The 23,980-nt window shown below is 51.1% G+C and overlaps 10 protein-coding genes across 10 annotated transcripts; 6 read left to right on the top strand and 4 right to left on the bottom strand.

The window, feature by feature from the left end:
* Positions 1-760: 760 nt before the first annotated feature.
* Positions 761-2,186, top strand: B0H65DRAFT_538903 (uncharacterized protein; the record flags this gene model as incomplete). The annotated part of the gene is made up of 2 exons (XM_062829101.1): positions 761-959; positions 1,774-2,186. The coding sequence occupies 2 exons, from the start codon at positions 761-763 to the stop codon at positions 2,184-2,186; spliced, it is 612 nt and encodes a 203-aa protein (XP_062683438.1).
* A 1,406-nt stretch (positions 2,187-3,592) lies between these two features.
* Positions 3,593-4,045, top strand: B0H65DRAFT_422686 (uncharacterized protein; the record flags this gene model as incomplete). The annotated part of the gene is made up of 1 exon (XM_062824414.1): positions 3,593-4,045. One exon carries the CDS (start codon positions 3,593-3,595, stop codon positions 4,043-4,045), a length of 453 nt encoding a protein of 150 aa, XP_062683437.1.
* Positions 4,046-7,520: 3,475 nt separating this feature from the next.
* Positions 7,521-7,997, top strand: B0H65DRAFT_424858 (uncharacterized protein; the record flags this gene model as incomplete). The annotated part of the gene is made up of 1 exon (XM_062824534.1): positions 7,521-7,997. One exon carries the CDS (start codon positions 7,521-7,523, stop codon positions 7,995-7,997), a length of 477 nt encoding a protein of 158 aa, XP_062683436.1.
* A 119-nt stretch (positions 7,998-8,116) lies between these two features.
* B0H65DRAFT_173490 (uncharacterized protein) lies at positions 8,117-9,784 on the bottom strand. Its single transcript, XM_062821402.1, has 5 exons — positions 9,707-9,784; positions 8,872-9,606; positions 8,645-8,754; positions 8,365-8,566; positions 8,117-8,292 (listed from the first exon to the last, which is right to left on the bottom strand). Exons 2-5 carry the CDS (start codon positions 9,578-9,580, stop codon positions 8,237-8,239), a joined length of 1,077 nt encoding a protein of 358 aa, XP_062683435.1. The 5' UTR covers positions 9,581-9,606; positions 9,707-9,784; the 3' UTR covers positions 8,117-8,236.
* A 3,288-nt stretch (positions 9,785-13,072) lies between these two features.
* On the top strand, positions 13,073-13,343 carry B0H65DRAFT_548132 (uncharacterized protein; the record flags this gene model as incomplete). Its single annotated transcript, XM_062829559.1, has 2 exons — positions 13,073-13,078; positions 13,158-13,343. 2 exons carry the CDS (start codon positions 13,073-13,075, stop codon positions 13,341-13,343), a joined length of 192 nt encoding a protein of 63 aa, XP_062683434.1.
* Positions 13,344-13,457: 114 nt separating this feature from the next.
* On the bottom strand, positions 13,458-14,111 carry B0H65DRAFT_548131 (uncharacterized protein; the record flags this gene model as incomplete). The annotated part of the gene is made up of 1 exon (XM_062829558.1): positions 13,458-14,111. One exon carries the CDS (start codon positions 14,109-14,111, stop codon positions 13,458-13,460), a length of 654 nt encoding a protein of 217 aa, XP_062683433.1.
* A 1,291-nt stretch (positions 14,112-15,402) lies between these two features.
* Positions 15,403-18,507, bottom strand: B0H65DRAFT_548130 (uncharacterized protein; the record flags this gene model as incomplete). The annotated part of the gene is made up of 3 exons (XM_062829557.1): positions 15,403-15,934; positions 17,861-18,045; positions 18,277-18,507. 3 exons carry the CDS (start codon positions 18,505-18,507, stop codon positions 15,403-15,405), a joined length of 948 nt encoding a protein of 315 aa, XP_062683432.1.
* On the bottom strand, positions 18,405-19,309 carry B0H65DRAFT_173327 (uncharacterized protein). The gene is made up of 2 exons (XM_062821401.1): positions 19,255-19,309; positions 18,405-19,113 (listed from the first exon to the last, which is right to left on the bottom strand). Exon 2 carries the CDS (start codon positions 19,045-19,047, stop codon positions 18,562-18,564), a length of 486 nt encoding a protein of 161 aa, XP_062683431.1. The 5' UTR covers positions 19,048-19,113; positions 19,255-19,309; the 3' UTR covers positions 18,405-18,561.
* Positions 19,310-20,027: 718 nt separating this feature from the next.
* B0H65DRAFT_441872 (uncharacterized protein) lies at positions 20,028-20,991 on the top strand (the record flags this gene model as incomplete). Its single annotated transcript, XM_062825550.1, has 2 exons — positions 20,028-20,037; positions 20,687-20,991. The coding sequence occupies 2 exons, from the start codon at positions 20,028-20,030 to the stop codon at positions 20,989-20,991; spliced, it is 315 nt and encodes a 104-aa protein (XP_062683430.1).
* A 2,001-nt stretch (positions 20,992-22,992) lies between these two features.
* B0H65DRAFT_463135 (uncharacterized protein) lies at positions 22,993-23,978 on the top strand (the record flags this gene model as incomplete). Its single annotated transcript, XM_062826685.1, has 1 exon — positions 22,993-23,978. A coding segment is annotated over exon 1 (355 nt), but the record flags the coding sequence as incomplete, so codon positions are not given.
* Between the last annotated feature and the right edge of the window lie 2 nt (positions 23,979-23,980).

The following is a 23,980-nucleotide window of genomic DNA, read 5'->3' as shown; positions in this document are numbered from 1 at the left end:
CGTTACAGCTTCCTTCATATCGATCTTCACTGCAGCGCCGCATCACGAACTACCGGGCAAGAATTCAGCTTCAAGGCGCAAGGCACCCATACCATAGCCCATTTCAGGTTCTACATGGCAAGTCCGGTGTATAGTATCATCCGGGACGGCTCAGGTTCTGTTATCCGGCTACGTACGGGAGTGGCATTCACCCCGTCTCTCTTCTTGGACCAGATGGTTCCATGGTTGGTGAAGGGTCTTATCCAGAACCAAACCTTGGTCCAAAATTCCTGATTTTTAAAGTATAAAATCCCCCCCCTCCCCTCCATTTCTCTACTACCATTTTTCCCTTCTCTCATCATCCTTATCTTGATCACCAGGAATTTCAACTTTGACCGAACAGCGAACTTCTTCACCTACCTGCCACCAAGCTTGGAGTTGACACATGCAAACGATCAACCATCATTGATAGCATACAATCGGAAAACAACGATAGAGACAGCATCATCAACGATCACATCAGCAACGACAACATCCACTATGACAACGTCAGAAACAAGACAAACACATCAACAGCGACACAATCAACAGGTGTATCAGTACATAGGCAAAAATAAACGCTACAAATTCTAAGTACAAATTTGGTTCCACCCAAAGGCTATCCAGTCTCTTGTTTTATTTTCCCCTAGGACATCACCATCTTGTCTTCGTCGCCGTATATAGAGGTAGCTAACACACTTCAACGGTATTCCACATTCAGAACCCACCTCATCCACACAAGATGTCGTCCCAGCAGGATTTTGTCACCGTTCAGATCACGGTGCGCATTCCGCGTACCCTTCTGAACAACACGAACAGTCATCATTTTGTCATCGAGGTTGCTCCTGGCCAGGAGCACCAGACTGAGGCCTCGACTACCACCCATATCCCTCACACTATCTCTGGCCAGGAGAAGACCTCAACCACCACCGCCGAGGAAGGTACCAACGATGCCGCGGACTCAGCCGTCCCTGCTCACAACACTCTTACGTGTAGCCAGCACAAGCGCCGGCCGCCAAGGTTACTACTACACGTAGTGACCGTGTAGTGAGGCCCAGCCGAAAGGCCAGAGAGAACATGACCCAAAACACCATGTAAAGAAATCACGAGATTCCGCGAATGCTTTTGCTAGAGGGGTTTCCAGAGCAGGTTTTGGGAACGGCTTAGTAGGGTAGGTACCTAGGTTGGGCAATGCCTGGCGGTATTATGGAAGGTGGACTGGACAGTTTGCCTAGATAGCAAGACAAGATGTCGTCTCAATCAGGAACATTCATCTCAGCCTTTGTCATGTACGTCATGATGGTGGGTGAAGATATGGCAGGCATGAATGGGTGTAGTTCAGACAAGACACTCGATCGATCCCATGGTTTTACCTACCCAAAAGTTTCCAGATACACAAAAGCGTCGAGCCCAAGACAACAAGTGCACCGTGGAATTGCATTTCCGGGCACTATAGGGAAAGATTCCCCGGTTACCTCCATTCTTTTGACTTCCCGCCATGGGGAACAGCGACACATATATAGAAGGCACGCCCCTTGTGTTGAGAAGGAAGGCATCGCGACGACGAGAAGGATCCAAGCGATACAACGAAGGTGGCCAACAGTATGAGGGAAAGAAGGCATTCACAGATGGCTGATTGGAAGCCAGGTTTGTCACGAAATGCCCTGTATATAAACCTGGCCTCCCCACGCTTTTGGGAGGTCTTCTCTTCTCCCCATCAATCACACACTTTTCTACCCAATCAATTGGATATAGACCCTTCTTCGCTTACAGCCTACTTCAAGATCTCCGACAAATCGATTTCAAAACACAACGCAAGCCAACCTCAAGTTGTTCATCACCTCGAACACAAACCAAACAAGCATTCATCAAGACCTTCGTCGACTTTATCAGCACAACCAAGCTACACCATGTCGACCAACATGAAGCCCACGACCACTGCCAGCCTCCTGAAGGAGCTGAGCAACAACCCCGCCGAGAACGCTGCCCTCCAGTTTAGTATCGAAGCCAAGCACGTCAGATTTACCGATTTGCAGCTGTACGCTCTGCGCTTTTGGTACGACCAATACCACATCCTCAACCACGACGTGCCGCGCGCTTGCTTACTATCCTATCGCCAAACTTATCAGACACTTTCCTTCATTAGCAATTCGAGCTTCCCCATTTAGAGGTATCCTCCGTGACGTTTGGTCAACAGAAGTTTTCTTCATCACGAAAATTAGAGCCCTCGGACAAGCAAGCAGTAGAAATTGTATTGACAGCGTGTAATATTTTAGTTGTGAACAGAACTCTTCACCATATGCATCTATGGAACCATTTGGTCCAAGGAGAAATTGGCTGAATGCTACATCTTGCGGTACTCGGCGGAATACCGCATAGACTCAGGAAACCCGGAATCCAGCTACTGCAAAGCCTTGATAGATGATTGGCAGGACTGCCAGCTTTAAACGTAGCAAAAGGCAGAGCGCAGCTCGGTGTGCTTTAAGCTTCATGTTTGGAATTTCTGAGAGACGTGAGGGTGATTTTCCTCAAATCTGTTAGTACATGGCTACACTACCGTATCTTATGGTACTTGGCAAAATGAAAGTGCTTTTTGATTGAGAACTCTGATGGTACGTACGGGTATGCCGGTGTGTGCACAATCTGTCCTTTTGCCCAGTTTGCCTGCTTGCTTGATCTCGTTGACTCACTAGACGCAGTGATGCAGTATCTTAACTTCGCTTCGCTTCTTGCATCTGGCCTGTCGGTGTATCTTGCTACCTCTATAAGTAGGAGCTTTCGGTCATATGTGTATCTCCGGTACGGCTACGGACTACACTCGGATCTGTCGGTTTAGCCTACAGATATAATCCCCAAGCACCTGCAGGCATACCGTACGCCCAGCCCGGAGTAAAACCTCTTTCTCTCCAGCGTCTTGTATATACACGTATTGCTACAATCTTCACCTGATCCCGATACACACCCGCACTGCTCGTTATGGCTGCAGATGCTCGAAGTGTACACCTAACCTTTCCAGTACACCAGATGGGCATTCACTTCCCCTCACAGTTCAGACTACCGGTACTCTGCAGGTCCTTTGCCCAGCAACCTAGCACTCTATTTTGGGTGGCAACTATCTGCAGCATTCACCGATGGTGTTGAACCGGACCTTGATACTGCACAGCTGCAGTATAGAACCTACTTTACAGGTTGTAGGTCCGAGATGCACGTGAATGGCATGCGTCATCGCTCCGGTGAAGGGAGTTTCTGGGGCCTACTCAAACATTATAAAAGAGCTTCCCCGACCACTTCTTGGAGTCCTTCTCTTCTTTCCTTTTTTTTTCATCATCACAAAACAGTCTTGATCACCCAACAAGCTTGCTTACCTCTATTCATCTTGCAACCAGCTCTGCTGAACTCTTCTACAAGATTTACTCAAGATCTTTATCGCCAAACCGATCTGAAGAACAGGCAAGCCTACCTCTACCGCAAGTCTTTCATCACCTCGAACACAAACCAAACAAGCATTCGTCAAGACCGTCAACGACCTTATCAGCACAACCATTGAAGCTACCTCTACACGATGTCGACCAACATGAAGCCCGAGACAACAGCTTCCCTCTCAGAGCAGCTGCGCACCATTAACAGCACCAACCCCGCCGAAATCAGCGCGTTCATCGAATCCATCCGCGCCAAAGACGAGACCTTTACAGAGCTACAGCTCTATGCCCTCCGCTTCTGGTACACGCAGTACCACATCCTCGACCGCCTTGCGCCGTACGCTTCCTCACTGTCGGGCAGGCAGATCTTCAGGATTCTCCTGTCCAAGATGGAGGACTACGAGGTCGAGATTTTCCTCGAGCGATTGGACCTCATCTTGGCGCACTACCCCGAAAGAGCGCGTTGGCACAAGAAGATGGCGGAAGGAAATTTGGGAGGATATGGCCTGAAGGCCAGGGTTATGAAGAACATTTGGGGGGAGGAGTACTTGCAGGTGAACTGGGAGAAGGTTACCGAGGAGGAGAAGGAGTTCGTGTGGTGGTGGTAAAGGAATGGCTGGGCTGTGTTGAATTGTAGGAGCTTAACTCGGAGGGGGTTTGAACCTGATGATGGGTGCTCTTCAACACACAGGGGGGTTGTCCTGACGGGTGCTCTTCAAAATACTGAGCTTACTCCGATTGCAACCGGTCGTGGAGGATATAAAAACAAGGAGTTTTCAGTGAGGGTCATAATGATTTGGTTCGCAGGTGTTTGCAGGGACTTTCAAGGACTTTCAGGGAGGAATTGAGATGGATATGTGATGGAATGGTTTCTTCGGAAGGAATACCCCAGCGTTGCTTTCAACACATCGAGCGAAGCATCATCTAAACTGGCGTTAACGGAAATCAATTTGACCATTTGCCCCCAACATGAACTTTATTCTTGCTCTGCTTCATCGTAAAAACCCATGTGTTTCTTCAATATTGAAACATGTGATCCCGTAGACAACCAATCCTACCCGTCTTGTACCTTGCATTTGCTCAGCTCGGTAGCCGTAGACATGGTGAATTAGTCGTATTCCTTCCTAACAAGTTGTGTAGTATGTGTCCAACGAAGACCGTAGTTCCCAAGTCCAAGAACCTCTCATTCCACTTCAGCCCGCTCATGTAGTCAAAGTGCCACTGCCTGCTCAGCTTATCAAATTTGAGTAGACTGGATTGCTCTTTCCTTTGAGTTTCGCATTTCCCCAGCACCCAAGACAACAACGTAGGACGGGAGCAGCACTTCTCGAGTCCACTTGCCACCATCGCCGTTGCCAACCATGTCAACCAGACCATAGCCCGAACACCACTCCAGGTACATCCAGCGTCACCGCCAAGTCCTCCAACAACCACGACAAAATGGCTTTGACACTTGACAGCGGCCCTTCTCCAAGAAGAAAAGACGAAGCATGGGGAAGATTATTTTGATTGGACGTTTACACGCAGGAAGAGGAGTCCAGCATGTGGTTCCAACTCCGCAATCTCGAATAAGCAGACGGTAGGTAGTGAAAGCCACTGTGCAGGGCATGGGTCGTTTTTGGGAATAAGGTGGTGGTTGATTAGGAGGAAAAGCTAACTAATGGAAGCCCCAAGATTCCAAGTCTTTATACCTTCCCTGCTATGCGCACAGCGCACCTTCTCAGTAGTGGTAGCAAAAGAATGATGGTGGGCCACGAGCTCATCACAGTCTGTGAGTGCAGTTCCCCCCCCCTTCCTTCGCTTGGAGAAAAGAGTCGAAAGGAAGAGGGCAGATGACCCGCTACAAACGTGACTGGATACAAACCTAGGTAGACAAGAAACTTGACTTGTTACTGTAAAGTTTCCTACACGTACGTAGACCATGAGATCATGGCATGGCTCTATGCAGACCAGACCGTCAGCTTCAATAAGGTCATTGCATCCACCTTAGGCATTCGTTACCTATGAAAGACATCTGTCCGGCCAAGGCTGTGAGACTGAAGGGGAAGTGCGAGCCGGCCCGGACAGAAGAAGGAGTTCCGGTTGGTGTTGGTAGTGGTAACTCCGTCACTCCTGTCACTGGGAGTTCCCGGTCTCACACAGAGGGACAGAATTGCACTTGCCAACAATCATGAACTGGATCAACATCATGATGCATTTTTGCTACTCATCGGCATCGGATTTCCATCTACGGAAAAAAAAAAAAAAAAAAAAAAAAAAAAAAAAAAAAAAAAAAAAAAAAGAAATCTGTTGGAAACCGTACACGATTTCCACAGAAAAAAAATTTGGGCCTACACCGTTGAACTTGTACGGTCGTACCCGCCTTGCTCGCCTCCAGCCATCTGCGAATCACGAGCCAGTCGATGTTTCCGGACTGGAGGTCTCCTGGCTAATACATGAAGGAGTGTCCGGTATCGGTATGTAGCGGTAAGCAGCGAGGAGAAGCGAGCAACGTGTGCGAGACAAATGATCAGGTGATGTGCCCTGCGTCTAGGTTTTTGCCCTGCCTCTAGGTCTTTAACCTGCCTCTAGGTCTTTGCCCTCTGTCGTCAGTCTCCAAATCGTTGACACGGTGGCTTCATGTTGGTGCTGGTGCTGGTGTGCATTCGGCGATGTTGGAAGGATGTGGAAGAAAACCTTGATGGCACTGCCAGAAGCGGCAGTACCTCTACCGACATTGCTAGACGGCGCAGCTATTATGCTGTATGTGCATTTGTGCATAGAGGTGCAGACAGAGGGACAATGACGAATCAAACCGCACTTGTGCGATTAATGGGGAAAGGGAATGCGGATTTACTGTAGGGCACCTACATAAAAACATGCCCGATAGAGTTCCCTGCTTTTGATATGCCTGACCGATTATTTTGAAGTTGATGTCCGTTGTTGCCATTTCACCAAGCCCCGAGTGAAATGTCAGACTGTTACCAGGTGCCTCCAAGTTGCCCCTATTGCTTCCATGTAAATGACAATGATATTCTCCCGTGCATATTCGGAACCTTTTCTTTTTTTTTAAAAATTTTCTTTTTGTATTTCGCAGCGTCACAAACTTGACTACCTCCATCTTTCCTCCATATCGGTAAGAGGTACTGTTCGCCCTTGTAAGTTCCGGACCAATCCTCGAATGTGCCTGCTCCCAGATTATGCAAGTGACCTTGACGATGGGAGGACATGGAGGAATGCCGTTGCCTCTCAGTTTATGTAGCCCAAAGAAGCAACCGTCATGTAAGCAATCTTGGTCTGTATGGCGACGGTGAGCTTTGCATCTGCCATCAGACTCGGATCCCCGTAAGGCCATTGCGTACCGCCGAAGCTGATCTTCGGACTTCTTTATCTTGATGTTTGCGTATGTGTCTTCCAAGGCGATGCTTGATGTCCGTACATGATAGCCGGGCAGGGCGAATGCGTGCCAACAAGGAAAGCTCTCCCGTACAGACGTTTCTCTCGCCTGCTCCTACAAAGACCATCTGATGATCGGTCCCTCATCACATGTCCAGAGCGAGGCGTGTTGAGTCACCTCGATGTCGCCATCTGGAAGCATGAAGCTGTATTCAACATGCCCAACCCCGCCTTTGTGCCTTGTTGAAGTGCGAGACTGCTTCCTCCATCGATGAAAAACCTGACAATGCGATGCAATGAGCACCTCAACCAGGTGTCCTCTATGATCATGGCTTGGTGAGCCCTAATGTGCTCGCCCACCCTTTTTTTTTCTTATAAATTCTTCCCTCGGTCTTTCTTTCTGGTCATCACCTCCCAAGTTCCAACCACAACTCCAACCATCAGCTTGTTCCTTCCGCCAGAGAAACCTTCAACAACCACTCAACTCGAGTCCAAACCACACGGCAAGAGTATCGTTCTCGTGATACGAGCCAGAAGAAGAAGCACTAACGGCATATTTCCGTCCAACCTCGTGAGTAGTGCAAGCAAGACCCATTTTCCCATCAATCATTGACATCAGAATCAAACCCATAGTCCGGGTGATAGAAAGCACATAGCCTCAAGGCGCTCGTCTACTGCCACTATAATCTATCTGCTCCCACTCCCACAATGCCCAACAACAGGAACACACACGCCATCCCACTCTACGCCCTCGCGAGATATGGGGCAGGCGCAGGGAGGCGGTACACACCGTATGACCGACAACTCGAGGAAATGGACTTTACCCGCATTCGAATTTTCAGGCCATACCAAGATCCAAGGGACACGGAAATTCCCAGTCCCGACACCTTTTACGACCTAAAGATAATGGCTTGCGAGGAGTGTGGGCATCGGGCTCGACCACGGCAACTCGAGTTCTGGATAGAGCATCGCACTGAAATGGGGTCAAGGCAAGTTAGCCATCGAGTCCAGCTTCAGGAGTGGAACTTTGGGCGTTTCCGCGATTGTTTTACGAGGAATCCCGCGACTGCCCCTGTGGTTGAGGTTTTTTGGCGGCCCTCGTTGGCAACTTTGCGATATCTGCGTGACGCCGTGTATGACGACGACGACGACGACGCAAGCTCGGAATGGAGTTCATACGCATAAGAGCGCGAGAACAACGGAATTTAGGAAAGGTCTGCTGGGTATTGGTTTCGAGTCATTATCATGTACAACCACCACACACGCACACGACAATCTGGGGTAGGGCTTCTGAGCCCAAACATGGTTGACACTTCTCTCTTGATGCAAGATGGAAAAAGAACACTTGGCCGTTTAGATGCCCTCCGCCTGTACTTTTCATGTCATAGTTTTACAACCGAACACGCCGCCATCTAGCTCACAATCTAGAGCTTCGCTTGTCGCTCCTCGTCGGGGTTCTTGACCTCGACCAACATTTTACCTGCATTCCACCACTGTCAGTGAATCGACGTTCGTGCATACAACCAGAGCTCAAAAGAGGCGTGACACTTACCAATGTTATCACCCTTATAAAGCTTGACCATGCCTTCATCCGCAACTCTGACGCCTCCCTTGAGGATGGTCTCCTTTCTCTTCAGCTTACCTTCGGCCAGCCACTGGGCGAGCTGACCGAGAGCGGTTGGGTACTCATCTTTGTAGTCGAAGACGACGAAGCCTTCCATTCTGATTCTCATGGTGATGACGTTCGCGATGTTCTGTAATTCGTCGTCAGTAGAGCACTCAATGTCGCTTGTTTTGTACCTAGGCATTGCTGCCCCCGAGTAACCACCCACCTTTGGCCCTTGCTTGTGCTCGGCGTTGTACTGGCTGATACCACCGCACATGACGAACCGAGCGCCCCTGGTGGCGCGAGCCAGCGCCATATCAAGTTGCTCACCGCCGACTGTTGCACGTTAGCCGTGATCACGAAGCAACATCTCCAGTCCATGTCGTCCCCAATCCATGGACCAAACCCCCTTCCCCCCTGCCACATTACCATCACCATCACTCAAAAACTCACCATTATCAAAATAAACATCCACAAAATCCGGCGTCGCCTCCTTAAACTTCCTCCTAAACTCCGGATCCTTATAATTAAGCGCCACATCCACGCCCCCCTCCTCCACCAACCACCTACACTTCTCATCATTGCCCGCCGTCCCAATCACCCTCTTGGCGCCCTGAATCTTCGCAATCTGCACCGCCACCGACCCCGTCGCTCCCGCCGCCGCGCTCACAACCACCGTATCCCCCTTCTTCACATTCCCAATCTTCATCATACCAAAATACGCCGTCAGTCCCGTCATCCCCAGCACACCCAAAAGATCCGTCGTCTTTCCACCAGGAGGCAAAAAAGCCGGCTTCTCAATATGCCTATCTGACAAAATCCCAATCTCGCGGATCCCGTTCATGGCGGTTACCACGTCGCCCGCCGCGGCTTTGGGACTGCGGGAAGCCAAAACGCGGCAGATGCACATGGCGCGCATCACTTCGCCGATTTGCACGGGCGGCACGTAGGAGCGCACGTCGTCGAGCCAGCCGCGCATGGCCGGGTCTAGCGAGATGTACAGAGTCTCGAGGAGGAGGTCGCCTTCGTTGAGGTCGGAGGGGACGGGGGCCGGGACGGCGCTGACGCGGAAGGTGTGGCCGGGGATGATGGGGCCCGTGGGGCGGTGGGCGAGCTCCAGTTGGAGGGAGTGGGATTTGTAGCCGTGGGTGTGGCGGAACATTTTGGCGGTTCTTTTTTTGGCTGTCCCTTTTTGGTGAGTGAGTGATGTGGATGGGTGGGTGAGGTGAGGTGAAAGGAGGTGTTCTGTTGTGAGAAAAGAAGAGGTGAGGTTGAAAGAAGGTTATACAATGTCAGGTGGTTGGTAACGGTGTGTGTGTGTTTGTTGATTGGCGTATGAGATGTCCAGTGATTGTTCAGCTTGGGTCGTTTCCCTAGTTCCCTTGGGTTTCACACAGATGGCCTCCTCGCTTAACTTGCCAAATAGGGGGGCGCTGAAGGAAAAGGGGTTCTAGAATTCCGAAAGACTTCTTATTTGGGGTGTGAGAAGAAGATATCTTTGAAGATCGGTTGTGGAATTCTAGAAAGAAAGAAAAAACCCCAAGTTTGTAATCGGAATTCGGCCGAGGTATGTTTGGGTTGGGAGATGGATGGTTGCAGTTGTCGAGGGGGCGCAGTGGAGACAACAGCGACAAGGAGGCCATCATCAGCTGTCCCGCCCAGCGGTTCGTTCTAGTGGCCCGCTAGGCCTCTTACGGGGCATCGCCCCACTCACCTTGCCGGACCACCCGGCAATGATTTCCTTTCTCGGACGGCAACCCCGGCGACCGTGACGTCGTCCGGACAACACAACACAACACAACGACATGCACATCATTACACAATGATCAATCGGACGAAGGAATAAACATTGCGCTACAAGAATCTAAATCCAAGGTGATGGGGGTATCGATGCCTACCTCTAGAGATAGGCAGATTAACGAGCACTGAGAGGCATCTCTATGTGCGTCCTGTTATCCGGCAACGATCTATATCCCCGATCTCAAACCCTTCGGCAACATGCAAGCCTCTTTCTCCCCTGTACCAATCCAGAACTCTTCCGGACCCAGAGGTAGGTGTCTATCTGCCATATCTTTTTGAATAAAGGCTTATTCCTTTTTTGTTTCCATGTTTTTCCCTTTATATTCATCACACAGTCCTTCCCCACCTACCTCCACGATGCTTCCCAGCTGCGCTCATACGATTGAACCGCAGGATAAGAATAAGAATAATCCTCCCACTTCCGATACCCATACTGGCAGCCAAGGACCAGCCACAATTTCCTGCAGACCTGTGCCCGAGGGTCCCCTCGAGCCCACAGTCGCTGGAATACTCCCGACTCTTTTTGGGTGAAACCTTCAGGGCATATCTTCACCTCGACAGTTCTACTAGAGGTAAAGGAGGAAGAAACTTCGGGCTGCTGGGGGTTTTTATTGTTGCCCGCACCGTTCACGTTTGTGCTTGTGTCAGAGCCATGAATAATAGCACGAGGTTCGTGTTGTTGTTGTTGCTGTCCTCGTCCCGAGCGGGACATGGAGGCGGTATTTTGACGACGGCACGTGCCGCAGTTCAGGTGAGAGCCTAACTCCACGGCAGTAGACCACCACGGCCGGCTAGAAGAGGAAGAAGAAGGAAACTGGGACTCAAAATGGTTGACTGCCGCACCGTTCAAGTTACTGTGGTCACCGCCGCCAAAGACTTGTTGTCTTGAGGTTCCTGAGTGAGAGGCGGCATGTTGACTCGTACCGTTCAAGCTACTATTTCCACAGCCATAACCACGCCCCTGCTGCTGCCCTTCATCAGCAACATCTTCAACCGTCGGACCCGGTCGTTGCTGTCCTTGTGGTGGTCCAGAAGAACCTCCAGAAGTGCCCCCAGAATTATTACCTCCAGAAGGACCATCCAGCCGCGTCAAAACCCCCTGCCCCCTCCGACGCCCCACCTCCCCATTCCGACGCTCAGCCTCACGTTCTCGGTGCTTAAAGAAGACATGCTCCCTATCTCTCAAGGATGAATAGGCGGATTCGTGGATCTCTAGTTCCACCGTCGCAGCCGGTTCGTCGGCAGCAACATCAAGACTCTTGTGGTAGATGAAGGCGTATAGTTGCTTGTGATGGTCAAGGATGATGTCGAAGATCTCGGCGGCGGCTTGCTTCAGCTCGGCGAGGGTAGGGGGCTTGGCTACCAGGACGTGTCTTTCTTTGTAGGCGATGATGAGGAATTCCTTGGCTGGAGCTGGGGCGGGGGCCGGGGCCGGGGCTGGGGGAGGACTCTGCTTGGGCTCGGGGTTGGGTTCAGGCTGGGGTTGTGACTGGTGTGGGAGTTGCTGAGGGGCGTGCAAGCTGTTCGACTGGTTGGAGGGACGTTGCTGGATGTTCCAGGGGTTGAAGGACCATTGATGGATGCCGTTGACTGGAACTGGGGGTTGACTTTGCTTGGGCTCGGGGTTGGGCTGCTGTGGGGGGTTCTGGCTGTTCGACCTGGGCTGGTTGGGGGGCAAGAAACCCCCCAGGGCGGTCCTGTATGAGGCGATGCCATCCTGGTTGAACCTAGAGATGATGGAGAGGTGAACAATGTGTTGTATTGGGGCGAGCGAGCAGATAAAAGAGCCCGAGAAATCATAGAAAAGGGCAAGTAGGAGGCTAACTTACGATGTATGCGGGTTGTTTGAGGGGTTGGAGGGTCGTCGCCGGTTGCTCGGGATGTTTGAAGGACGATCCAGGTCTAGGGAGGCCCGGTGCAAATATGATGAGAAGCGATCCATCTTGAAGCTGGAGAGATAGAGAGGTGAGCAACGTGGGTATGTGGCGAGCAAGAAGATGCCCGGAATAGCGGGAGGTATCCTGGAAGGGATAGCGACGAGGCTAGCTCACGATGGTCGGTATTCTTGTCGCTGTTGTTACTTGTGATTGTAGGTTCGATCGTTGGTGCTGGTCCCTGATGCTGTTGTCGGGATCAGAATGGATGCTGAGGATGCCGGGAGGGCTTGCTGAAGTAAGTATATGGTGGTCTTGATGCTCAAAGCAGTCCTCTAAAGGGGTGCTCACGTTGTTGCTGATCTACTGCTTGCCGTAGTCCTTCCTAAAAGTAACATTATCGACAATATCGTTGTCTTTCTGAGGTTGAGTTGCACCCAACCATTCTGTCCGGTATGGCCCCTCCGAAGTAGCAAGGCAGACACTGCACAGGAAGAAGCCAGAAGGTGAAAACAAACTGAATCTTCGCCCGGGTACTGAAACGTGCCTTGGATCGGGTCTGTCCAGGGGAGTGTCTGTCCAGAGGAGGGGCGCGCAGCGGCAGAGACTCACTCACATGCCACATCAACCACAAGTCTTACCAGCACCCCTCTCACCTGTTAGCATCTGCCAGGAAAGCAGTGAGCCCAGACCAGATAATAATGTCTACGTGGCAATGAACAGACCTGCTCAAAGCGTTTGGCGACTGTAAATGTGCAGGTGGTGAAGGAAAGGGTGCGAAGAGATCTGATGTCCTCCTTTACTTATGGGCCCGGCACACAGGACACTCGCCGGGCTGCTGCTCGCAGCTTGCATGCATGGTTGCATGTCGGCCAGGCTTGATAACCCCGATTCGGTCTTCGGCTTTTCCCCTATTGGCTTCTTCAATTCAAGGAACTTTTTCCTTGATGTGGGGTGCCTACACGAACCTACATTTCACCATGGAGGTATGCAAAGGTACCTCAGGGGTGCAGTTCTCTTCCAAATTCAATCTTCCATTTTCAATCCTCGCCTCAACACATACAGCTCGACCATTACCCCGATGCTCCCGTATACCACTCTCCGCTAAACAAGCCAACAACCCAGTCCCAAGGCACCTCCAACTACTACTATGAGACCACGCCGCCTTTGAGCCAGCAAGAAGCCGACTCCCGCCAGATGGCCACTGTTGCGCTCAGAGCCCCTGCTCAACCATCAACTTTCCAGACATAGTACCGTCGACAGCTGGCTAGAGGTAGTCGGCATTTCCATGTCTGCTAGCCACCCCGCTACTTCCACCAGGGGTATCCATACTCCCTATCCTTTCTTTATTCGTCAAGAACCAATCTAATACAGAAAGCAGTTTGGATTGTACTCTGTCTGCGCAAGCTCTCCTGTCGCCTCGGGCTCGGGCTGGGTCGTAGTACCAGCACCGGCAGAAGTTGAAGTAGGGGGGGTGGTGACCGTGTTGGTAGGAGGAGTGGTATCCGTGCTGGTAGATGGAGGGCTATGCGTGGTTCCAGGCTCATGAGTCTTGATATCAAGTCTCTTCATCATGATGGCCATGATCTCGTCGTGAGCGGTCAGGCGCTGGTCTCGTGTGAGATGGCCGCTTGTGTCGGAGTCGGATGAAATAACAGGCTTGGTTTGGGTCGTCGTACTAGCCCCGGTGGAAGTTGAAGTGGAAGCAACTGCATCCATAATCGCTTTCTCTTGACTGGTAGCTTCACGCCTCTCCGTTGTCCACAACTTGACTTGACCAGTTGGTTGCTCGTCGTGTGTAGAATGCTCATCCGTGCCAGTGTCAGATGCAATTCCCTGCTCGATCTCGGCCCCGTTCACCCAGACAGTGTCCTCGTATAACGCAACAAAGTGGTCCAGGTGTCGGCGTGTGACTGCTGGACAAGCGCGCAATTCTCTGCGAGTCCTACGTCGATCACGAGATCGATGGTTGTTTCGATGCCAGCCGTGGATGTGCGGAGGAGAATCCAGATGATCCATGGCTAAAGATGATGACTGGTGCGAACTGCGTTAGCTATTGCCCGTTGCCAATGTTGCTAGGGTGATGTGTGCTGTAGGGAGTCTTTAGTAGGTACCTGTCGGCTTGAGTGATGACTGAAGCAACGGACACTCGTCAGAGTATCTTGGGACTGCGTGGAAACTACCGAGTAGATGTGTATAGAGATATTATTGAAGGCGTTAAAGACACTTGATGTAGGCAACGTGTCCGGACGCAGATCTGTGTTGGCAGTTTCGACAACCATATATGATAGGCAATGGTGGGAAGCAAAGAAAGCGGTAATTGTGCGGGAAGGTAGCTGAGGACGTAGACAATTATACTAGGAGAGACGTTGATCCCTTCACTGGGTTAGCTATCAAGCCTGCAACATTGGATACGGGGAGAATTAAACGTTGACCCACCTTGGAGGGAGTGAATGCCACTTGGAGTAGTGACTAGTGAATGCTCCCATGGTCATTACTCCCTTTTCATCCGGAGAAGTTTGCGGTTGTAAAATATATTGTTGAGATCAGTATCCGTCTTCGAAACCGCGCAAGGCTCTGCGTTTTGAGTGCCGGTGCCAATCTTAACAGCGTACGTCCCGTCTACATATATATGTCAGTTAAAATTACCTTATAGCCGTCGTCCACGATGTGATGACTTAATGGATAGGATTCTCCATGCTCTTGGCACCTGTTGAATTTTCCCAAAGAAATCGTTGAAGGGTTGTAACGAGTGAAGATGGTAACGCCGATGATGAACAGTGTTGTGTGGACCACAGACGGACGAGTCTCCCTTCCGTTGGTCCTGAACATCTCTGTAGCGGCAATCCAGCGTCCAGCTTTATCTCGACACCTCAAGGTGAGGGATAGCTTCGATCACTAGATCTTCAGTCTTCTGTTCCCTAGTCCCCATCTCGTTGTCAGTGTTAGTGACCTGCTCCTCTTGGCCGTAGAGAGCACGAGCTGGGTGAAGGTGGCTTCTTGATAGGTTTTGATAACCTCAAAGGATCAAAAGTTCCATGACTGCATCATCCCGGAAGAATAATAATTAAGTTGATCAAGATCCACATGTTTTCAATCAGGGCACGTAGCTACTTGCCCGTTCCCACAGTGACAAAGCTGGCAAGTATTCTGCGTGCAACACTTGTGCACACAAGATATTTTGTAACGAGAAGTTGTCTGTAGTAAGCTCTAGTAGTGAGAGACAGGCTACCACAAGTAGTCCTAGCTACTCGGTTCATCGGAATCCAGGCTGCTGTTCTTCCACACGAAAAGTCCTCTCTATCCATCCTTAGTTCTCCTCCTGCTTCTCCTCCGGAAGTACCAGGCCGAGTTCAGCGGCCCTTTTCTCAATCCGAGCGACAACAACGCGACGAGCTTCATCTACTTTCGAACGGGCGTTGTCTATCGACTTCAGGGCCTTGTTCAGGGACTCTACCCTCTTTGCGGCGACCTTGGCCTCCCCCTTGTCTTGTAATGAAAGGAGAGCGAGGGCGGCGTCGAGGTGCTCGTTGTCTTTCTTGCTGGTGGCAATCAAGAAGGTAGCGTCACCATCCTTGAGGATCGAGTAACTCGACTCATGGAGCTCAACCATGGCTTTGTTGCCTGTTGAGTCGGTGAATTCGATCGACAGATGGACGTCGTCGCTGATGGGCTCAAAGATCTCCTTGGCTGTGCGCAAAAGGTCGGCAAGGCTCTTGGGCTTACCGACAAGGACGCGGCGGCTCTGGAAGGAGATGGTAATGAACGCCACAGTTGCTTTTTGGGGCGACGATTCGGAAGCAAGAAGAAGAGGCGGGGAAGAAGGACAGGTTGTTGAGGGCCTGGGATAACAGCAGAGTTAGTCACTGGTTGTAAAAAGATTTGGCATTTAAGCGGTACGACCAACGCTGGCCGCCAGCGAATGGTGCACTCGGTGAGGAAAAAGTGAGGAGGAGGAAGGCATATTGAAGGGTTGAAGGTATACTGACAACGTGAAGATGCTTGTTCTTGTTGCTGGTGATATCACTCGATCATCACTGTGATTCAGCTGCTCGCCTCGACGTGGTGGCTGTGTCGCCGATTCTGATATCGCTGCAGGTGATACTGATGGTAGGGAGGCTGAGAATGTGATCTGTATTGTAGTCGCTGACGAAGTTGCCCTGGTTGAAGATCAAAGAGAGTTGGAAATCTTCTTGTGCTGTGACCAAGCTGATGGAGGAAAAAGAAAGGCAAGAGCGAGAGAAAACAGACTCTTAAATTTTAACGTCGGAGATCAAATCCGGGCCGCAAGCAGAATAGGAGGGGCAGCAACAAAAAGCTCGACCCACCTTGAGTGATTGCCCTATTGTCGAAACTCGTCAATAAGATTTTATCCGATCCAGGAAGGCGCGGCGCGTCAGTTACAAAACAATAGGCCTGCTTGGCAGTTGCACTCCTTCCGCGGGCCGTCAACACCCGGCAAATCGATTCCCTCATCGTCTGATGTGTCGGATACTCCAAGACACGCCTCGCCTTCCATGTGCAGTAGATGACCGTTCGAAAATGTGGGATCCGTAGACCGTAACTATGAACGCAAGGAAGAGAAACCAGCATAAGACAGCAAAAAAGTGAGAATACGAATTCAAAAAACGCAGAAATAAGAGTGAGAAGTATACAAAACAAAAAAGAAGCAGATATATCCATGTCGAGAATAGGTAGTATATGAGGGTGTGAACTCCACAGGCGTTATGATAGGAGGGTAGTAACCTTGCCGCCCTTAAGACGGAGTGTCTATTACAGCACCACCGGCATCCAGTGCCACAAACCTATGGTTTCTCTTCCTTTAGAAGAACCTTACGAGGAGAACTGGCGTGTGTATCAAGGCCGTGTTTGTTCTCGTACGGTTTTCGTACAGCGCCTGAGATAACTCATCTCACTCAACCCAATTCGACGCAACTCCACTCAAATCAACTCAATTTGAGACCCCCAAGGCGAGTTACAACTCAATTCGAGGGCTCCGAGTTGAGTTTGGCAAGTTGGCCGCCTTCTTGAGTGCAAAACTTGTCGTATGAGGCCCTTTATACGAAAACCGTACCAGAACAAACGCAGTCCAACTAGCACCCAGCAACTCCAACCATGAGAATCATACCACCATCCTAGAATCAGGGAGCGTCGAAATTAAAGCCGTTCGATCTGAGCCATGACACGACAATGGACCGACACTACCTCCAATATATCGTCACAATGCGCTCACAGTCTGGCATATATGAATAGTTTGCAAATCAGTCTGGGCCAACGTACGACTAGCCGTCGAACTTGACCAGTATAACGAAAGGGGGCCCGAGTCAAAGGCGGCGGTGTGGTGGGCAACCCGGATGATCCGGGCTTCCGTAGAGTTGTACAGTAGGCCTAGGACGTCCTCTGGCAGCTCGATCGGAACTTTGAGGGGCTTGTGATAGTTTGCTGGTCTTGGATGGTAGATGAACCTCATAGTGACCAAGCACGCTGGTTAAGGACCATAAGATTCTGCTAGACGAGAGAGCTGGAGCCGACATGAGCAAGCCAGTCAGTCGGTTTCCAAAGCCGCTTCCGTTGCCATCATTGTCTGGTCATCATCTGTAGAGCCCCCAGCCGTTGTGGATTGCCATCTCCACTTCCAAGGTAAAAGGCCCCGGGCAGAAAACCGTCAGGAGCGATCGGTATGAGGAAGATCCAATGATTTAATGCCAACGCCGGAGGAGAGCAGCAGCAGCAGCAGCCAAAGGCGGGTCGTAGCAGCAAGAACAAACTGATCGAGCATAGCACAGAGACTAATCGAGCACAGAGAGGCGGAAAGGAAGAGGGGTTTGTAGTTGTAGCCGTAGTGAACTACTGCTTCTGGAATAGTCGGACTCTCCTCCCGCGACGGCACACTTTCGCTAAAGTCGTTGACAATCGCGCTGTTGTCAATGGCGTAGGCAGCTTCCTCGACTAACTAGGTCAAGGAGTCATGGCCGTTAGTGTTGTTGTGGAGGACCTCCTGTTCCTCCGCGCGAGCTGTCCTATCCGAGTCCGCGGAGGATGGTGTCGGTGAAGAAGAAGCCAGCGGGCAAAGGTCATCCACAGACTGAAGTCGAGGGCATAGAGGTGTGTCGCAGTGGACACGCGACTCAATCCGAGATTGTAAAATCTCATCATGACGTCCTCAAACCCCTCGATATAGCACCCACAGATTTTGATCGCTGCTGTGGCCTGCGCAGGGGTCAGTTTGGGTAAAGCGCTCGTCAATGTCTGCGAGACGAATGATAGGATCACGCTTTCTGGTCATAACGTAGTAGATGACTCGTGCGCGGACTTCGAGCACGTGTTGAGACACAAGCTCCGCCGAATCGGGAGGGCACGATGCCTCCTTTGGTCTTTGATAGCGGCTGTAGCCACTATCCGACTGCAAAGACATGGTGCTTTTTGTACTGCGATGCGGTGTGATTGTGTGTTGTGATGTGTGCGAGCATCAATCATACCCCGGCATGCCTTTATAGTAGAAAGGCTCTTGGTGAGCCTCTTTGGTATTCCCATAATTGCCGCGATTGTGCCTAAGAAATTCAGCGAAGTCAACATGAAGATGACGGTCCTCGGGTGCAATTTCCAAGAGTGACTCCCTGGTGGTAATCTTGGTTGTCATCTGCACATCTCCAGCAGGCTGCTCGGTTGACGTCGAAGGCACCGCCTGCTGAGTTCCGGTATTGGCTGGTTTGTTGGCGATGGCTTTGGCGTTCGCGAGGAAGATCATATCGCCGTCCTTGACGATATTGTAGCTTGAGGTATGGAGCTCTACTAGGCTCCTGGTCCCCTTCGGATCGGCGTAGACGATGGAAAGACGGAGGTTCTTTCCATCTGTGCCGAAAATCTCCAGGACGGTGCTCTGGAGTTGGCTGAGAGACTGAGGTCGGGCCACGAGAACCTGGCGGCCCTTGTAAGCGAGGATGATGAAGGCCATTGTTTCGTGGAAGGCGGCTCAAGCAGGAAGTGCGATAGCTTGATTGCAGAGCAGGTTCGTTGCGAGCTGCGAAGGAGTTAGTAGGTGGTGGTGGTAATCAAGCGCGCATATATACAGTGGCTGGAGAGATTTAATGGGAAAGAGATGACGGGGACAAGAGACGGTGCGCGGCAGGATATTTAAGAAGACGAAGTCAGTCATACGTACAGGGCGAGAAGGACTCCTCCAAATATTCGTAATGTCGCCTCTTGCTCACAGCACGTATGTTTGCTGTGACTACTGCCGATATTGGTCGCAATCCTTCCGCTTGCGATGGGAGTTATGGGCTGACGCAATGAGCGTTGACTGAGGGAGCTGATGGTACCGAAGCTGAGATTGTTATTGCTAAGGTACTTTCAGTCGCTTGTTGCTGAGATTGATGGCTCTGGTTTGGTCGCAGTCGCAGTCCAGAGTTGGTTGAGCGATCGGAAAAGCGCAAACTTTGTGTGATGACCAAGATGATGGAGAGGAGGAGAGAACTGTGTGAGAATAATAGGGCTTAAAAAGTTCTCCCGTCACCGAGCGAATGCTTTCTCCAGACCATTGAATAAACCCAAAGGGTTCGGACGAAAAGATAAGCACTCTTTGGAAAAACATTACGCATGATAAAAGTTCTCTCCCAGGACCTTCTCTAGTCCGAGCAGTAAATGGGATGAATGCTGTAGCAGAACGAGAGAGACATCCAGACTGACGCCCTGAGGCTATTTCTGTGTAGCTGAGACTAGCCAACGGAAAGACAAACGCCATGATTTCATCTGGGTTTTGGGTAGCCCAGAAGTAGATAGTGACTGGTCCCTCGAGCCCGTGCCCGCCGGCTTTGCTGCAAGTCCTGTGAGAGCGGAACGGGCTGGACATGAGCTGACCTTAAGCTGACCGATAAGCAGAGCCCGGGTTTCAGCCGTCTGTTGGCTTGGCATTGGTACTTTCGCAATTTGCGCAAAATGGACAATGGTATATCCTTTGTTGAGGGCCTCTTGGACGCTGGTAGCCGAAGGGGCTATGCCAGAGTTGGCGCTCGCTCCACGATGTTGGCGGATACGATGTATTATACCTTTAGCGTTTGCACTAGAGCCGATGTATATAGCTGTCTTTGAGCCGAGTTTTTCGAGGACGAGAATATAAACTCCCCAGTCTTGCGATGAGATATCGTTAGGTAGCGATTTCAGGAATTCAATCGTAGGGCAAGCCAGAAGCAAGCAAAAAACAGGCACTTCCCCTTACAGCTACACCAATTCCGCCTTATTCTTCTGCCAGGCTAGTCTTCCCGATCGTTAACCGCCTCTCGTGGCGCCGCAGGAGGCACCCACCACCGAGCATGTCCCGGACAGCGAAAAGCTTCCAGCCCAAGAGCAAGCCTCCATCAACGAGCAGGCTCTAGTAGACAGGCAAGCCCGTGTCGACTGCCTGCAGCAGGAAATCCCTGTTCCCCGCAAAGAGATAAACCAGCGGCAAGAGCTGGTGAATGAAAAAACCAAGGAGTTGCGCCACTCGGCGCCTGACCATCCCCTGGTGTTCTCCGCCTCATCTCCCTAAGAGGGTTGGTCCTTCTTGTCGCTGTCGCTGGGTTTTGGGGGACTTGGGATGATCAAGTCCTTTGTAGTGTGTTCTTGTTGCGTTGGATGGGACGACAAGAAGAAGCAAGAACAAGAGGGGAAAATGACCTTCGATGTCGACGATCATCAGGAGCAGGGGGGTTTCACCCATCAGAGAAATCCATCTCAGATTGCCCCTGTCCTTGCCACAGCCTTATTGTTTCAACCATTCCCTCCGGTCCGACACGCCAAGAGGCTGGTTCGTCCGGAGTCTGAAGTCCATGTTGAAGTATCATCAAACAGACACCAGCCCCCACCCATTCCCGAAGCCTCGCACGAGGAAGATGACGAGTTCAAGGTTCAGATGCGTTGATTATCACAGACGTGCCTCGAAATGCTGGTTATCTCGACGACGTACTTCTTGGGATGGCAATAACCCCTTTTTGCTCCCACTTGGTTCACCTCAAACAGATAACATCGTCAACACCTCGTATATGCTCAGCGACTAGCCGATACAGCCTGGCTGACAGACCAACGAAAAGAAGCAGAAACATTAGCTCTTCCGGAAATGCAAAGCTCGAATCACAAAACATCACGGGGTGAAAGTAGAGAGAATACATGTCAGCCAAAAGACAGACCTCGGCCCGCTTGGTCACTTGGTCCCGACTCCGAGCGACTCTAGATGGGTGCCTCCAAATGCGTTGCGTGTCAAATGCCAGCTCGACACATGGCATCCAGCATCTTCATCAGCTCAGCCTGGCTTGTTCGGGCGAACGCAAAGGGTCTTCTGTCTGTAGTGTACTGTGTAGTGTATTTCTGTCCAGGTAGAGGTACCAATGTACATATAGGGATATGCAGGAACCACCGAAGATCGAAAGTCATCCTCGAATGCCGTTATGTAACAGGAACAACCCGACTTCGGGGTCCTTCAAGGTCTTTCAAGGTCTGGATGATTCGGTTTCGGCCTTCATTCAGGGGGAACAGCAATGGTCTTAGGTAATCCCTTGACGGTTCACATCGGGCCGTCCGAACGTTCGCTCGGTTCTTTGTTTGGAATTCGGAGTCCTTCGTCTTCGCCTTCGCCTTCGCCGCCCGCTGCCGTTGCCGTTGCCGCTACCAAAACGGCGCGCGAACGAACGGACGAACGCATCGTCCAGCTCGCGAGCGAGTCCTGTCTCAGATGTCCTGTCAAAGCTGAGCACGGCATGGTCGAAGCTTCGAAGGGAAGACGAACAAAGCTTAAATTGCCAAGTGCCGGGGATGTTCCTGGGCTTCTAGACCCTTTGGATCTCACGCGGTGATGGGTTAGGTTCGGTTCGGTTTTGTTGTTCTGTTTGTCAATCAATCTCATGACCACAAAGTCGGTGGTGGTGTTGGATTTGAGGATCTGATGGGAAAACGAGCTGAGACGTGATGGTAGAGTCGAGTCGGTCAAGCCCTTTGCGCCCAACTAGCCTCAGCAGACCCGCATCTTTGCGTTCTCGCGGTGAACTGAAGCTACTGTAGCGTAATGCGTCTTTGGTGTGGTTCTTGGTGTGGTTGTTGGAGACGAGGACAAGTGTGGATTCCCACCATCGCACCTACCCGACCCGATGTCAATGTGATATCCACAATGAACTACGCAATAATTATATAAGAATTGGATGGAAGTTGCAGGTGCGCCCCTTGCGTTGAATGGTTTCGGCGTGCAGCTGAGTCGCTCTTGCATCGATGCATTGTCCTGCTGCAGTTGCGGTCCTCGCAGTTGCCGTTGCAGTCACCATTCACCAGCAATTGCCGACATTCGAGCGAGGAGGATGAAGAGGACGGAAGGAGGAGGAAAGCTGGTGGCTCGGGCCGGGGTTTGGATACCCCCGACGACGAGGGCAACGACGACGACGAATTGCCCACTTTGACAAACAGCGAGCGAGCGAAAGCGGCGTCAGCGTCGGCGTGTGACGTTGGCTGGCGAAAAGGAGGATTCGGTGGAAGTGAAGAAATTGGGCGAATCAAGAGCAGCGGGTGGGAAAGTGTTACTCGATATTTACTCGATCAAAACTCACTTCTTATCCGCCCAGAAGGTTCCACTCACTCTAGATTTCAGTCCGCCTTTCACAACGACGGATGGTCGGTCACTGAATAACCTCGGATGCGCCTCCCAAATCCGGAAACTCGTTGAGAGAGGATTTCTCACCGATACGAGCCCTGCGTCGACGTTTCTGCCCTTATTGAGCTGTGAATTGTCGTATTTAGTAGAGGCTCTGCTGTTGTCGTCATGTTGATTTCCTTATCAGTGACGCAGTTGAAACAGAAACACTCGGATCCTCACTGCAACTGTCAATCTGCCACCAACACCACAACAACGGTCCTGGTAGCGGCCGATATCTGCCACTCCTGTCAATCGTCGCGATTCACTGTGGCATTGAATGAAAAAGGATCCTGGCAGGCGGTGACTTTCCCCATCTGGACCCCCGCCTGCAAAGTTCCTTTCCTAGTGGAGGGGCGTGTCTGGAACCCTATCTGGTGGGGCGTGCTTGCGTCGGACTACGGCTGCTTCCGACTAACAAAAACCAGCAACCGCAAAGGGAAAACTGCGAGGTGAGTATTGCTGCGCGCACCAATCAGCGGCCGCGGATAAGGGGAAACCTAGACGCAAACTGCAAGAGACCGCAAAAAGACCGCGACTTCCATCCTTCTCTTTCGACATCGATGGTCTCTCTCCCTGCCGTGGGCTTCACCTTCCATCTTGGCCTTTCCCTTCCGACATGTTCCCTATCAGTCATCTACAATCTCTTGGTAAGGAAAACCCGGCCAATTGACCATCCAGTGCCACGGTCTGATATCATATGGTATTCTGTTATCTCCCGTCTCTCCCGTCCCTTGGTTGAATCTCAATCCGATCAGCAATCGGTATTTCTCCCAGAGCCACCTCAAGATCTACCTCTCTGCCCTACGTGCCTCTCTATCTTATCTCCATGTTGGCGCGCGGCACCCCTGACCGAAACCAAGAGAGCGTGTGACAGCTTAATCTCAACTTGCCGGGGAAAGGAGCGCCGGTCGATGATGTAGTAGTCTCGTCGTCTTTTGGTGAATGATGAATGGATGGATGGGGAGCGGTCTACCTACCTCTTGTCATCACCACCACCATGCCATTCCATTCTCGCTTGTTGACAACCTTCTTACTCGATATTTTCTGGGGAAGACGTCTCGAGGTCTTTGGATGAGGGTTAGGGCGTGTTTGGATGCTCTGAAATTGGGCTCTTAAATGTTCAGACCCGGTTTTTTCAGAGTGCTGTTTGGAAGCGCTCTGAACGTTACTGTTCTGAAATTGTCTTTTTAGAGTGCTGTTTGGAAGCGCTCTGAACGTTTTGGTTCTGAAATCT

Source organism: Neurospora tetraspora (assembly GCF_033439725.1).
Source record: "Neurospora tetraspora strain CBS 560.94 chromosome Unknown B0H65scaffold_3, whole genome shotgun sequence".
In the NCBI taxonomy this organism is placed as follows: domain Eukaryota; kingdom Fungi; phylum Ascomycota; class Sordariomycetes; order Sordariales; family Sordariaceae; genus Neurospora; species Neurospora tetraspora.
Note: the sequence above shows the minus strand (reverse complement) of the source record. Positions and strands in the feature narration are given on the sequence as shown.

Excerpts from the sequence above, each read along its gene's own strand:
- B0H65DRAFT_173490 (XM_062821402.1), bottom strand. The coding sequence starts at position 9,580 with ATGTTCCGCCACACCCACGGCTACAAATCCCACTCCCTCCAACTGGAG. Across the intron at positions 8,567-8,644 it reads AGCACAAGCAAGGGCCAAAG|AACATCGCGAACGTCATCAC; the intron begins GTGGGTGGTTAC and ends GACGAATTACAG. Across the intron at positions 8,293-8,364 it reads TTATAAGGGTGATAACATTG|GTAAAATGTTGGTCGAGGTC; the intron begins GTAAGTGTCACG and ends GGTGGAATGCAG.
- B0H65DRAFT_173327 (XM_062821401.1), bottom strand. The coding sequence starts at position 19,047 with ATGGCCTTCATCATCCTCGCTTACAAGGGCCGCCAGGTTCTCGTGGCC.